At 33.9% G+C, this 15,138-nt stretch overlaps 2 protein-coding genes across 3 annotated transcripts in view; one reads left to right on the forward strand and one right to left on the reverse strand.

The window, feature by feature from the left end:
- Window positions 1-15,138, reverse strand: part of LOC117988710 (uncharacterized) — a 62,390-nt gene that overhangs the window by 27,708 nt on the left and 19,544 nt on the right. Inside the window, exons 6-8 of the mRNA XM_034975884.2 lie at window positions 1,625-1,771; window positions 485-551; window positions 177-336 (exon numbers count right to left, since the gene is read on the reverse strand). Coding sequence (XP_034831775.2) covers window positions 177-336; window positions 485-551; window positions 1,625-1,771 — 374 coding nt within the window. The remainder of the gene's footprint in view (window positions 1-176; window positions 337-484; window positions 552-1,624; window positions 1,772-15,138) is intronic.
- LOC138403356 (uncharacterized) lies at window positions 4,936-7,761 on the forward strand. Of its 2 annotated transcripts, XR_011237624.1 has the most exons (4): window positions 4,936-5,435; window positions 5,990-6,163; window positions 6,951-7,061; window positions 7,267-7,761. XR_011237624.1 is itself a non-coding variant. In XM_069503586.1 (3 exons), coding segments are annotated over exons 1-3 (471 nt in total). In that variant the 5' UTR covers window positions 4,944-6,161; the 3' UTR covers window positions 7,625-7,761. The 2 variants fall into 2 exon arrangements, 1 of the variants encoding a protein (XP_069359687.1); XM_069503586.1 differs by having other exon boundaries at window positions 4,944-6,163.

The raw sequence follows: 15,138 nt of genomic DNA on the forward strand, positions 1-15,138 counted from the left end.
AGATACTTTTTCATTCATAGCGTCCGTCTTGCATCTATCTCGATGACCCTTTGCCTGATCTCAAATAAGCACCTCTTAATTAGGTATACTTTTCTGGTTCTGCTAGCTGCCATACTCAATAATTGCTAGATATTATCAGTCATAACTTTAGACTATGAAACTTATATCGAACTTACCGCAGTAAAATCTGCACCAAAGAAGGCCTGCTGCATTCCGACGAAGATGTTGATAATGACCAGCATGAGTGGGTTAGGCTCTATCAACAGCTTGAGCGTAACCACCAATAGAGCCACACCTGATAATCCTGAACCGGTTTCGCCACGACTTGTCTTGTATCTGATTGATAAATGTATCTTTATTAAATAAAGTAAGTGATTCAAGTAGGTACATATTTAGATAATGATGTAGGGTCTAAAGATCTAGAAATTGAAGAATCTTGGAAAAATCAATGAATTAATTTTTTATTGTCTCTCTGAATCCTTACCTTTTCATTGAATCCACACCAACGGCTACGATGAGAGCAGCACCAGCCATGCACGCTAAATAAATGCCTGCAAACATAAATTATTGCAATTGAGATTTAAGGATTGCGTAGGTAAAAGGCGTCATAATACCCTCCCACCCCATGTAGACAACATCCAAAAGATGCATGGAGCCGCTAGACATAAGTGACTTAAGACCTAAAGGATCTAAACAGACCTTTGCCTTGATAAGCAGTTTGACATCCACCGGACAAGGTTACGATGACGATAATAATAAATGAACTGCAGTAAGTTGAAGTAAAAAGAATTAAGAATAATCGACGCTCACATTTAGAAGCGCAAAATGGCAAATTATCTACAATTACATAAAATTCTGAGAACAGAGGTTGTTCAACACCTTAAACACATGAGGATTGTCGTTAAATGCAACACGTGTGAAGTGTGTCAATATGAATGGTCAACGTGCGAACTGCAGTCTATGGACCTTTTGTTTACTGAGGATGAATTTACTTGCAATACAGAAAATTTTGTTGCATCAACTGACCATCATTTAACTGCCAAGTTCAGAACAGTAAGTATCGGCTTTGTATAAACCCATCTTGACCTAGCTGATGACAAAGTTAATAATGTTAATGAGGACAATTAGTGATAATAATGAACGTGACGATGCTGCAGTGCTGATACATTAGTAAAAAATGATAAAGTGCCTCATTGGTCAAAGGCTAGCTTATTTGGCTGCTGATCATGAAATCCCGGATTTGAATCCCGGGTCGAGCTAAAAACTGACAAGAAATTCTCAGTAGCAGCACATAGGTTAGCGAAGTTAATGCCCTGTGCCTCACAGAGAGCACGTATAACGTTAGCCTTGCGCCCTATCCCATCGGTCTATTAAAATGCAGGAATCTAGAGTGACTTGGGTGTATAATTTGTGTATGCAGTTGGTTTGGATGTCATGGCTAAAATTCGGTCTAGAAAACGTTATAAGTAGGTATATTAGAATGATATTATAATTTATACTAATAAAATAGTTAGCTACAAAAAATACAAATAATCTCGGTCTCCTGAATTAGGCAATTTGTGATAGGAATCGATTGATTTGAGAGAAGAGCCACAATAAATTAAGTTCAAAAACCATAACCTACCTGCAATCATTTGTATCTTCTCTGGAGGTTGTGGCTGCAGAGCCTCTCCTGCGTCAGCACTGGGCAGAAAATTGGCACCGCAAAGTTTAGGTATCATTGATGCATTTACCGCAGTCACTGCTGCTAAATTGTCACCTGATGAGATAACTGGAACAACGCATTTTAATCTAAGTAGTAAATATGGATGTTGACAGCGAAAAAATACATGCAAAATTTAATCCAAATTTTAATTATTTGAAAATGGAGAGATTCTGTTTGAGTTTCAATTATTTTCATCTATTGGTGAAGATTAATACAGACAAAACGCTATAGATAATGCTGATGATAAATGAAGAACTGACGCAGTTATTCCAGTGCAATGCTAGCTTGTAACACTATTACCCAGTGCATCCCATCATAGATAAAAAGTAGATCACCCCTTTTAATGCACCGTCTCCTCATAAATGCTGATAATAAACATTAGAAAAATTTCCACTTTCGTGACCGCTGCTCTAAATAAAAATATTGTGCTCTTCCAAATTAAATATAACGGAACAGTAGTGTATAATTGGGCATTCTAGATCATTAGTGATCTAGCAATGCCCAATTATAGCTTTTGCATTTCGTTCATTCGAAACATGATTTAGTGATTTTCAGTTCGGTTGCTATCTGGTTTTGTCTTGAGTCGATTTCGATCTGTTTCAGAAAGTGAATAAACATATTCATAAACAATATTTGTATGTTCACGTTACGATCGAAGCGACTCGCGTACGCCAGCAAGCAGTTTGAGCGCTAGGCGACGCGGCGCTCGTGAATCCATTAATCGAATCCACGATACGTGAATACATTATCATTGGCAGAAAGCGAGCTCTCCATCAACAAATAAAGTGTTATGTTATGCACGCTTTTATCACAACTTACGATGAGGAAAACATCGTGAGGAAACCCGCATGCTTGGATGATTATTATCTGACATGTGTTTACCCACCAACCACACTGAGCCAGCGCGGTGGATTCAGGCTCAAATCCCTATCGCTATCTGAGAGGAGGTCATTTTCCAGCAAAGGGAGTTTAAAAGGCTGTTACTTACCGTGGTAGCGAGCTCATCTCTGGGAAGGAAAAGGCGTTCTTCTGAAAAACATTAACATTGAAACACCTATTTTATATAGGTAAAGTAACATATCCAAGTTAAATTGCGAAATATTTCTTGCTAATCGGTATATTGCTGACTGAAATACGATGCATCATGTTTACTTCATTTTTGTACCTAATGTCTACCAAGTGTTTTCTGCAAATAGTAATCAATACAGGGTGTAATTTAGTTGGTTCCTCATTACTTCTTTTGATACTAAATTAACAGTAAATTAATAGATAGACGTTTATTGTATAGTTTATTTATTATTTTGGTATTACGCTTTTATTCTCCAAATAGTAATACAGAAAGTTTGTTTTTAACCCAAGCTGATTATAATAATAGTAAGTTACCGTAGTTACTCGAATAGGAATCGGAACTAGAACCCCATGCATTTCCGCATAGTATAGGTATAGACGAATTGAATAAGATCCTACTTATAATATTATAAATGTGAAAGTGTGGATGTTTGGATGTTTGTTACTCAATCACGCAAAAACAGCTAAACGGATTTGGATGAAATTTTAAATGAAGATAGATTATACCCTGGATTAACACATAGACTACATTTTATTTCGGAAAATTAAAGGGTTCCTGCGGGAATGAAAAAACTTAATCAACGCGGACGAAGTCGTAGGCATCATCTAGTATAATCAGATATAGGTACCTATTAGTAATTTTATAACTGAAAGCTATTAGATTACATCCTGTACCTTTGTGAAGTGCAAGACAAGCATTTCGTTGAATTGTAAGTTTGAGTCTAAACGATAACTTGGGTTCCGTGTATATAAATGAACATAAATATATTCAATACAAATACTACTTATAGCCGCAGACATAATCAAGGAAAATATAATTTTATGTAGGTACCTACTACTACCTATGTCATCATCATCATCATCATGATCAACCCATCACCGGCTCACTACAGAGCACGGGTCTCCTCTCAGAGTGAGAAGGGTTTTGACCATAGTCTATCACGCTGGCCACATGCGGATTGGTAGACTTCACACACCTTTGAGAATATTATGGAGAACTCTCAGGCATGCAGGTTTCTTCACGATATTTTCCTTCACCGTTAAAGCAAGTGATATTTAATTACTTAAAATGCTCATAACTCCGAAAAGTTAGAGGTGCGTGCTCGGGATCAAACCCCAAACCTCCAATTAGAAGGCGGACGTCCAAACCACTAGGCTATCACTACCTATATACCTACTATATATATAGAAGAATTCACAAACTTGCATTTTAAAGTTTTTTAAAAGTAATACTAAGATAGTGTTTTATAAATTATTTTACAACGGAACCCTAAGCAAAAACTGCAAGCATTTACGTAGAATTGCAAGTTTGAGTCTAAACGATAACTTGGGTTCCGTGTATATAAATGAACATAAATATATTCAATACAAATACTACTTATAGCCGCAGACAAAATCAAGGAAAATATAATTTTATGTAGGTACCTACTACTACCTATGTCATCATCATCATCATCATCACGATCAACCCATCACCGGCTCACTACAGAGCACGGGTCTCCTCTCAGAGTGAGAAGGGTTTTGACCATAGTCTATCACGCTGGCCACATGCGGATTGGTAGACTTCACACACCTTTGAGAACATTATGGAGAACTCTCAGGCATGCTGTTTCTTCACGATATTTTCCTTCACCGTTAAAGCAAGTGATATTTAATTACTTAAAACGCAAATAACTCTGGAAAGTTAGAGGTGCGTGCCCGAGACCGAACCCTCGACCTCCAATTAGAAGGCGGACGTCCTAACCACTAGGCTATCACTACCTATATACCTACTATATATATAGAAGAATTCACAAACTTGCATTTTAAAGTTTTTAAAAGTAATACTAAGATAGTGTTTTATAAATTATTTTACAACGGAACCCTAAGCAAAAACTGCAAGCATTTACGTAGAATTGCAAGTTTGAGTCTAAACGATAACTTGGGTTCCGTGTATATAAATGAACATAAATATATTCAATACAAATACTACTTATATCCGCAGACAAAATCAAGGAAAATATAATTTTATGTAGGTACCTACTACTACCTATGTCATCATCATCATCATCATCATCATGATCAACCCATCACCGGCTCACTACAGAGCACGGGTCTCCTCTCAGAGTGAGAAGGGTTTTGACCATAGTCTATCACGCTGGTCACATGCGGATTGGTAGACTTCACACACCTTTGAGAACATTATGGAGAACTCTCAGGCATGCTGTTTCTTCACGATATTTTCCTTCACCGTTAAAGCAAGTGATATTTAATTACTTAAAACGCAAATAACTCTGGAAAGTTAGAGGTGCGGGCCCGAGACCGAACCCCCGACCTCCAATTAGAAGACGGACGTCCTAACCACTAGGCTATCACTACCTATATACCTACTATATATATATATATAGAAGAATTCACAAACTTGCATTTTAAAGTTTTTTAAAAGTAATACTAAGATAGTGTTTTATAAATTATTTTACAACGGAACCCTAAGCAAAAACTGCTTTAACGTTAGTTTCCCAATGGTAGTTACGACACATTCTGTAAAATAACAATCATATTATTATATATTTTATTTAAATTGTTTTCTAATTTTGCGACTATCAAATTTTGCATATTCAGGCAAGCGTGCGGGGAATGACCTGAAGCGGCGGAGTCCGTCTAAACGACAACTTTGGGTTCCGTATGTATTATTGAACGTAAATATATTAAATAAAAATACTTAAATATAAAAACTTAAGTTTATAAAATAAAAAAGACAAAAGCAAGGAAAATATAATTTTATGTAGGTACCTACTACTACCTTTATTATCGTCATCATCATGATCGGCTCACTACAGAGCACGGGTCTCCTCTCAGAGTGAGAAGGGTTTTGACCATAGTCTATCACGCTGACCACGTGCGGATTGGTAGACTTCACACACCTTTGAGAACATTATGGAGAACTCTCAGGCATGCAGGTTTCTTCACGATGTTTTCCTTCACCGTTAAAGCAAGTGATATTTAATTACTTAAAACGCAAATAACTCTGGAAAGTTAGAGGTGCGTGCCCGAGACCGAACCCCGACCTCCAATCAGAATGCGGACGTCCTAACCACTAGGCTATCGCTACCTATATACCTACTATATATATAGAAGAATTCACAAACTTGCATTTTAAAGTTTTTTAAAATTAATACTAAGATAGTGTTTTATAAATTATTTTACAACGGAACACTAAGCAAAAACTGCTTACAGTGGGTGTTATGAACGTTTATAAGCATGGTTTTCGAAAATACATCATTCATCCAACAAAGTCAACGAGTCGTGGAAGGAGTTTTCAAAGCTGAAAACTTGCAAGAGCCTGCGAGCCGCCTCTCACCTGCTACCTGCCTGATCTATCGCGCTACAGTCGTCACCATTATTCATAATGTACGTAAGTGTTAAAATCAATGTTTAACTTCAGTTTTAAAACTAGATTTAACGCAACATAGTGATAGCGTTATGAAATCAATTAGTTGATAATACCTCATTATAGTAATTATCATCATCATCATCATCATCAGCAACCCATCAACGGCTCACTACTGAGTGCAGGTCTCCTCTCAGAGAAAGGTTATAGGCCATAGTCCACCACGCCGGTCCAATGCGAATTGGCGGACTTCGAGAACTTTTTTATGTGGAACTCTCAGGTGTGCAGGTTTCCTCAGGATGTTTTCCTTCACCGTTGAAGCAAGTGATATTTAATTATCACTTAGCTTCGAAAAGTCAGAGGTGCGTGCCAGGGATTGAACTTGCGACCCGAATAGGAGACCACAGCCCTAACCACTAGGCTATCACTGCTTATAGTAATTATAAATAAATCTAATCTAAATATTTAACCGACTTCAAAAAAAGGAGGAGGTTCTCAATTCGTCGGAATCTTTTTTTTTTTTTACTAATTTGTTCCTTTTAGTTTTAAATTCTATTGTTTGATTTATTTTAGTAGCATTTTGTCGTCAATGCTTTTTGTACATAGCACAAGGTTTTTATACAGAATATCAGCGTTGGAAATATATTAAGATGTGTATCCAACAGATGCTGAGTAGACGACTTTTGGTTCTCATAATTATTATTTTTGTAAATTGTGTTTTTGAACCAAATAAAGATTTTATTATTATTATGAAATGTTTTGCTAATATTTTTCTTAAAGATTTTATTTTTATATTTTTTCTATTAGGTCTGATTCAGAATATGAATTTGCAGTACCACCGGCAAAGGTGAAAAAACCCAGGAAGTCTTCCACGCCTGCAAAAGTAGCCAGCAAGCAAACGAGCGAGGAACCAGCAAGGTAATATTATCATTATACTTTATTTCAGAGCGCTTATCTAACCGTTGAGCTACTACGACTTTATAGTATAACTTGTGTGTTTGCGATATTCAATATTTTAAAGCTATACGCGGTCAAGAGTTATGGGTTCGAATCCCTGTTTAGTTTAGTAAAAGCATGCTAGTTTTAATTTATAAGGTTACTAATATTTTTGTTTTATTTTTAGAAGCCGGAAAGGAAAACTTTTGGACATCTTCGGTCTGCAATCGGATGACGATGAAGGTGGTGCAGTGAAGTCGCTACCATCGTTTATAGTGAACAGGGTCGCGAACGGCGTCCAGAGACGGAGCGTGTCTACGACAGGACCATTTTATTTGGAGTTGCGCGTGTACGACCGCTGCGACGCCGAGGCTACCGAGTCGGACGAACGCTGGAAGAAAGCGCTGCTGCGTTTGGCCTGCTCGGTGGACGACGACTCGTCGCAGTGGAAAGCACTGCAGCGACTCGTAAAGGAACTGCACGAATTATTTAAGGACTCGGACCCGACATTTATGTCGGGTAACTTTAATTTTAAGAAAAGATAGAACAATTTTAATGTATACGTGTATGTGTATGTGTGTAGTACTTAGGTAATAAGGCAAATGAAGGAATAACATTATAAGAAAGGTTTTATTTTTATTAATTCATTAGTTAGGTTCCTAATAAATGGTATAAGGTTTTATTAGTTTTTTGGTTTTTCAGTTCTTTAGGTGTAAATCTAATTTTTATAAATTCATAATGCCTTTTTGTCAAGTTTGCTCAGTCGAGGTGACTAAAAAGCAGTGGATAGGTCATCTCCGCAGTAACATACACAAAAGTATCTCTATGAATGAAATAAGTAGTGGAATTGTTAAAATTTCATCTGCTTTCCAAGGTAGAATAGCTTCATATCGAATACTTGCGTTGGAGTTTGAGCAAAGTTTGCCTGAAATATTTTTAGAAAATATTAGTTCTAAACTAAAAAGTATTTTAAATTCTTCTCTTAGTAACCATGATAGTATAAAAGTTAACTTTGAATATTTTGGTACTTTTCTCTTGTTCAAAAATAATGAACAAGAAACAAAGTCTTTCGTTACAAAAAATATAGTTATTTGTAAAAACTACTCATTTGATTGCATATTTCAGACACTTATTGAGACAATTAAAAAAAAAATTCAAGAATTTGAAGAACGCGATAGTGGGTGGACTTTTTTATGCAATTCGTACTTGGAAGTAAATGTTAATAAATACGATCCATTGAATGGATCGAGCTATATTGATTTACCGCGATTGTTTAGAAATAAGAAAGCTTGTCTCAATATTAAAAATAGTGATCCGTATTGTTTTCTGTGGTCTATTGTAGCAGCGGTTTATCCCACAAGCAAAAATAGCGCTCGCACATCCTCGTATCCTCATTTTCGTGACGTTTTGAACATACAAAATATGAATTTACCTGTTACATTTGCAGATATTAAGGTATTCGAATCTAATAACTCTAATATTTCTGTTAATGTATACTCTTTAAAAAACAGTAATACGATTGTAGGTCCTATATATAGATCAGAGTTTAAGCGTAAAATAAAAGTTAATTTACTTTTGATTGACAAAGGCAATAAATCACACTACGTTCTCATAAAAAATTTACCGCGTCTCGTTGGGAGACAAGTTACAAAACACCACGCTAAACTATATTTTTGTGATGATTGCCTTCTTTTCTTTTCAACCGAAATTAATTTAAATAATCACATTTGTAGTGGTGTAGCTACAGTTTTACCAGAAAAAGGTTCTTTTGTACAATTTAAAAATTTTCAACGTAAGCAAGATGTACCCTTTGTTATTTATGCAGATTTTGAAACATTATTAAAACCAGTTCATGGTTGCGAGCCTGACCCTTGTTGTAGTTACACGGCAAAACAACAGCTACACGTTCCTGCCGCCTTTGCATATCATATTGTCTGTTCTTTTGATGAAAATCTTAATAAGTTTAGACAATACCGAGGACCTGATTGTGTGATAAAGTTCATAGAGTTTCTTTTAAAAGATGTTAAAGAAATATATTGTATTTTGAACACTGAGATACCAATTATATTTTCAGAAGAAAATGCTAAAGCTCATGCTTCCGCTTCGAAGTGCCACATCTGTAATGAGTTATTATTTTTTGATAAAGTTAGAGACCATTGTCATTTGACAGGTTGTTATCGCGGCGCAGCACATCAGTATTGTAATTTGCGTTATAGCGTTCCAAAACTATTACCAATATTTTTTCATAATTTGTCGGGTTATGATTGTCATTTATTTATAAAAGAGCTAGGCGAACTCGAAGGAAATATAAAAGTTATTCCTAAGAGTAAGGAAAGTTACATATCGTTCACAAAATTTTTAAAGATTTCTGATAGTCAGTTTGCACAAGTTAGATTTGTAGATTCTTATAAGTTTTTAAGCGCGAGCATTGCAAAATTAGTGAACGGATTAGACACCGATGACTTTATATACTTGAAAAAATACTTTCCCGAGGAGTCCCAATTTCAATTAGTAAAAAGAAAGGGAGTATATCCTTATGACTTTATGACTGATTGGAAAAAGTTTCTATATGATCAACTTCCACCGAAACAATGTTTTTATAATATGTTAAATGATGAAAATGTCAGTGATGCTTGTTATAACCACGCTAAAACCGTTTGGGAAACATTTGGCATCTTAAACATGGGCGAATATACTGATCTCTACCTTAAAACTGACGTATTATTATTAACAGACATTTTTGAAAATTTTAGAAAAGTTTGCAAATTCAATTATCAGCTTGATCCAGCATTTTATTTAACAGCGCCTAGTCTATCATTCGATGCAATGTTGCTTAAAACAGGAATCAGATTAGAGTTGCTAAATGATTTGGAAATTGTTCGTCTAATACAAAAAGGTATACGTGGAGGGATTTGTATGTGTTCGACACGGCACGCTAAGGCAAATAACAAGTATATGAATGCATATGACCCTTCTAAACCAAGTTCATATATTGTCTATATTGATTGTAACAATTTATATGGATACAGCATGAGTCAAACATTGCCTGTATCTGACTTTAGGTTTTTAAATCAGATTGAGATAAAACATTTAGATGTTTTGCAAGTGTCAGATGATGCTGAATTTGGTTTTATTTTAGAAGTAGACATATCATATCCTGAACATTTACACTGTTTTCACAATGATTATCCTTTTTGTGCCCAAAAGTTCATACCCCAAGGTGGTAAAACTTCTAAATTAATTCCAAATCTTTACTCAAAGTTTCACTACGTTATACATTACGTGCATTTAAAAACATGCTTAAAAAACGGTTTGCTTCTTAATAAAATTCATCGTGTGGTTACTTTCAAACAAAAACCCTTCTTAAAAAAATACATCGATTTGAACACAGAACTTCGTAAAAAAGCTACTTCTCCATTTCAGCAGGAGCTTTTTAAACTATTTAATAATTCAGTATTTGGAAAGACCTTAGAAAACACCGAAAATAGAGTCGATGTCAAATTAGTAAACTGTTGGACTGACAGTAAAAATAAGACAAACAAGACTCTCGGGGCCAATAAATTAATATCTCGTCCAAATTTTCATAGCACTTCAATCTTTTCAAAAGATCTAGTAGCGATTCAAATGAAACCCGAACGAATTATTTTAGATAAACCTATTTATATTGGCTTTTCCGTGTTGGAGCTTTCCAAGAGTCATATGTATCAATTTCATTATTCTGTGATGAAACCATTTTATAAACACCGCATCCAACTTTGTTACACAGACACGGATAGTTTCGTTTACACCATCGAAACAGATGATTTTTATAATGATTTAAGAAATAATTTTATAAATTTTTTTGATACAAGTAACTATATTGAACGAAATACATTTCAGTTACCGATTGTAAACAAAAAAATTCCTGGTTTATTTAAAGATGAATTGGGCGGTGAAATAGTCACAGAATTTGTTGGTTTGAGATCGAAGTTATACTGCATTAAAACTGAAAAAAAAGTAATAAAAAAAGCTAAGGGGATTAAAAGGAACGTTATTCGAGATTTGTCATCAAACGATTACCAAAATGTTTTACTCAATAATTCACTAATTCGTAAGCAAAATATATTGTTTAAATCTATCAAACATGAAATATTCACCCAATCTGTAAATAAGATTGCACTGTCCAGCCAAGATGACAAACGTTACATTAAATCAGATAAAATCTCAACAGTTGCATGGGGTCATAAAACGATTTCTTTTTAATTTTTTAATAGGGCTTGTTTTATTAAGTCTTAACACTTATTTGGCACGCTTCTAATTTTGCAAAGTTAGCAGATAGCATAAACATAGCGCATTGAACCTGCAAAAACGAGGTTATTAAAGTATCGCATCATGTTTCATTGACGGTCAACTGTGTCACGGCTTCAGTAGTTTATTTTGTTATTTCATACGTTAATTTTATTTAATTTGACAAATATTACTGTAGGTAAGTTATATTGTATTTAAGGTACTACATATTATGTAGATCTACGAGTAGCTTGATAGCGAACAGTATTTTCTTTTACAGATATGAGCTACTCTAGTGAATTTCAGTGTGGTCAGCTATATGATTTTGAGACTGAAGTTGAAGAAATAAAAAATCCTAGTCCCAGTCAATGTAAATCAAAACCGTCAAAACGAAAATCTGATAAAAATAGCACAACTTTTGTTGTACGTAAAGTGTTAAAAAAAGGTCACCGGTTAATTAAAATCGAAGTTTGTGACTTAACTTTCGATGATAATCGAGACAATATAATTTTGAGTACCCAGTATGTGGTTGAAGACACTGTAGATGAAATAATGGATTTTACTGAAAGTGTTATAAGAAAAATTTCAAAAAAAATGTGTGATAGTAATATGTAGGTATAAAAATTATAATTCCACGGCTCGTTGACTTTGTAAGTTATAGGTTATAGATTTTAATTTGTATTTGTAATAGTGGGGTATGAGTAAAGTAGCTTGTAAGTAATTTTATAAAATAAAACTAGTTTATAAATATATTTCAGGTTGTTTTATTTTAAAAATCGAGTAAACATGTATACCTATAATATCTATAATTAAACTTCAATATTATTTACAGAAATCCACTTTTTGATACACAAAACGTTTTTTAATGCACACTTTTTAGCATGAAAAATACAATTAAAATCATGATTCTTACAATATTCAATATGTAATCTTGAAAGATTAAAGCAGCCATGATCAGATAAATCTATCACTGAACAGTTTGAACACAGCTCTTTTATCCATTTTATTTTCTCGTGACCTTTTGTAAGTATCACTCTTTTATTCAAGAATGGTACGATAATACGCTTAAATTCGTAATAGTCTATATAGCCTTCGCTCCATCTCATTCCATTATACTTTTCTAACCATAGTACTTGTTTCTTTTCTTCTTTAGTCAATTTACTAAAGGGGTAAGGAGGTTTAATCAAAAATGTTTGTGTACAATACTTTTTTTCAAATCCAAGTGAAAATTCTTTTATTATGAATTCATTACCACTGTTTTTGAAGCCTTGTAAATCTACAATTAAGATTTCTGAATTCATGATATTTTTTTAACAATGCTACTAAGTGGTTTATACTCGATAATACAGTCGTTCAAAATGAGACAATATGCTGCAGTTTGATCAGGTATTTCTGAATTACTTTCTAACTCTAGCCTTATGTTCACTACCGGTCCTGTTTTCAAGTTATCAGTTTGCCGTGAACAATCAATAATTGATTGTTATTATTACAAAAAGAGGAGCCCTCGTCCTGAATTCTTCCAAACCCAGCAATGGTTCAGGTCTACGACCGTAGAAAGACTGTTGAAATCTGACATACTGTTCATATAATAAAGTGAACTGACCCTTTGAAAAATTTACATTCAAACTTTCATATGGATAGTATGTAGAATTTAGAAACACTTTAACATCACGTAAATCACATTCATCAAATTGAGACATGTCTTTTTGTACATTGTTTTTTCTATTTGTTTGTAAACCTATAATTACATATCTTGGTTTCTCAATTTGAGATGACGTTTTAATAGACCAAGTATGTTTAGTAGTTTTGGGTAGCAGAGGATATTCATACAAATCCCAATTTCTGAAAGCTAACTGAATCGGTCTATCTTTTTCTAGATACTTTAGTAAATTAATTTTTTCTCTGTCAGATACCTTAACATGAGGAACACGCCATACTATTTTGTTTATTTGAATATCATGTACAAAATCACCAGTGTTAAGTTTTACTGCGTTCATATTATTATTACTTCGCAGAATAACTAATTCGTGCTTACAATTCATAATAATATTTTTATAATCTTCAGCAAACCCCATTATATTACATAGAGGGATAGAAGCTGAAAAGCTGCCTTTGCATTTAGTACCATTTAAGTCCCAGCCCCATGCTTTAGCCATTTTAGCTTCATGATCACTAAATGAAAGCAAAGATTTAATTGTTGTAGTGATACCAGTATTTTTAACCTTATCTATTTCAACTCCGTTCAGTTCATATCGAATATCTTGAAACAGATAAAGAAAAGAATTATTAGTTAGTTGAATACTTGAAACTGTTTGTTTTGTTTCAATATTTTGAACGGATATGACCCTTCTATATACAGCGTGCTCTCTGAGGGTAAGACATATAAATCTTGCTGGTTGATAGGAATTCTAATTTCATCGTTTGTGTTGAAGCTGGTTCCGTATGGTTTATAAGAGTGAACTTCAATACTCTCTATGGAAGTGTCATAGACGGGAGAATTAATTATGTTCAAAATAGTCATTTTGATAATCCAATAGATTGAAGAAATTTCTTATTTTTAAGTGTTAATTTAATCTTCTTTTAGGATGTGTAGTTTTGCGGGTGAATGATTTAGCACTGAGTGACCCATGCTGTAGTGATGTGTATTTATTGTCACTGTTTGATTTTGAAAGCTTCTTTTTTTCACCACTGGTTTGTTCAAATCGAGGAATTGTATTTTTGCTGTAATCTATCATTTCGTTTTTTTATATGAAGATATAATTGAATTTCTTCGCCACGTAAATTAACTAATTTATTTTTACTATCAAGTATTCGTATACTGAGGTTATTAATGTCACTCTGATTCACAGGGAAATAGATTATATTTTTAGGTATTTCAATAATTCTATATCCAGGTGGCACGTTCGGTGCAAATTCATATAAAATATGACTAGGATTACCATTTATGTAGGAACCGCTTATAATATCACATTCAACCCTCACCACGGTTGTTGATAAAATATTGACTGGTAACGTCGACTCGTGTAATATATTAGCTTTTAGGGTCTGACTGCTAAACCCTAAAATAGTCCCGAGAGAATTTTTTTTTTCAAAGTGAACATCTTGAGAACAGTAAAGAAATGTTTTCAGCGTATTATTATTACAGTAAAGTTTTAGTGAACATCCAACAATGTGTCCCCTTAGATAATCACAAATATCTTGAAATTCGTAGGTTCCTTCAGGGATTTCTACCACTTGATTTGATGCATAATAAAATTTGTTATTACTGGCATCTATATTCGGAATCGAGTTAAAAGTGGATAAATACAATAGAGCGCACTCATATTCACCGTCTAACAGTAAGCTCGGAGAATATGTTGTTTCTAAATTTGACGTGTTGCCTGTAATTGACAGTGTAAAGGACATTATGAGTATGACTGAAATGAAATAACTGTCTATTAATTTATATGATTTTTAATCCAAAAATTTTGTAAAAATTCTAAACATAGATGACCGCAATTAACAGTATTAAACTTTTGGTACCTATCATAGTTATAAAAAATATTGCAAACATTTAAATACTTTTTTATTTCTTTAGGTGGTTTCAAATCACCAAAACTGTCAAAGTATTCACAGTAATCTTTCAATTTAGCATAGGCTACCCAATGTGTTCCTTTATTTTTTACATCATCCAAATTAACAATGCCGCATTCAATACGGTTTATTTTATTAGGTAAGCTATTTCTCATGAACACTCCTCGAAAGTGTGGAATACAATGTTTATTAACAAATTTTTTAATATCAATATCAGTCA

Source organism: Maniola hyperantus, chromosome 15 (genome assembly GCF_902806685.2).
Source record: "Maniola hyperantus chromosome 15, iAphHyp1.2, whole genome shotgun sequence".
Taxonomy (NCBI): domain Eukaryota; kingdom Metazoa; phylum Arthropoda; class Insecta; order Lepidoptera; family Nymphalidae; genus Maniola; species Maniola hyperantus.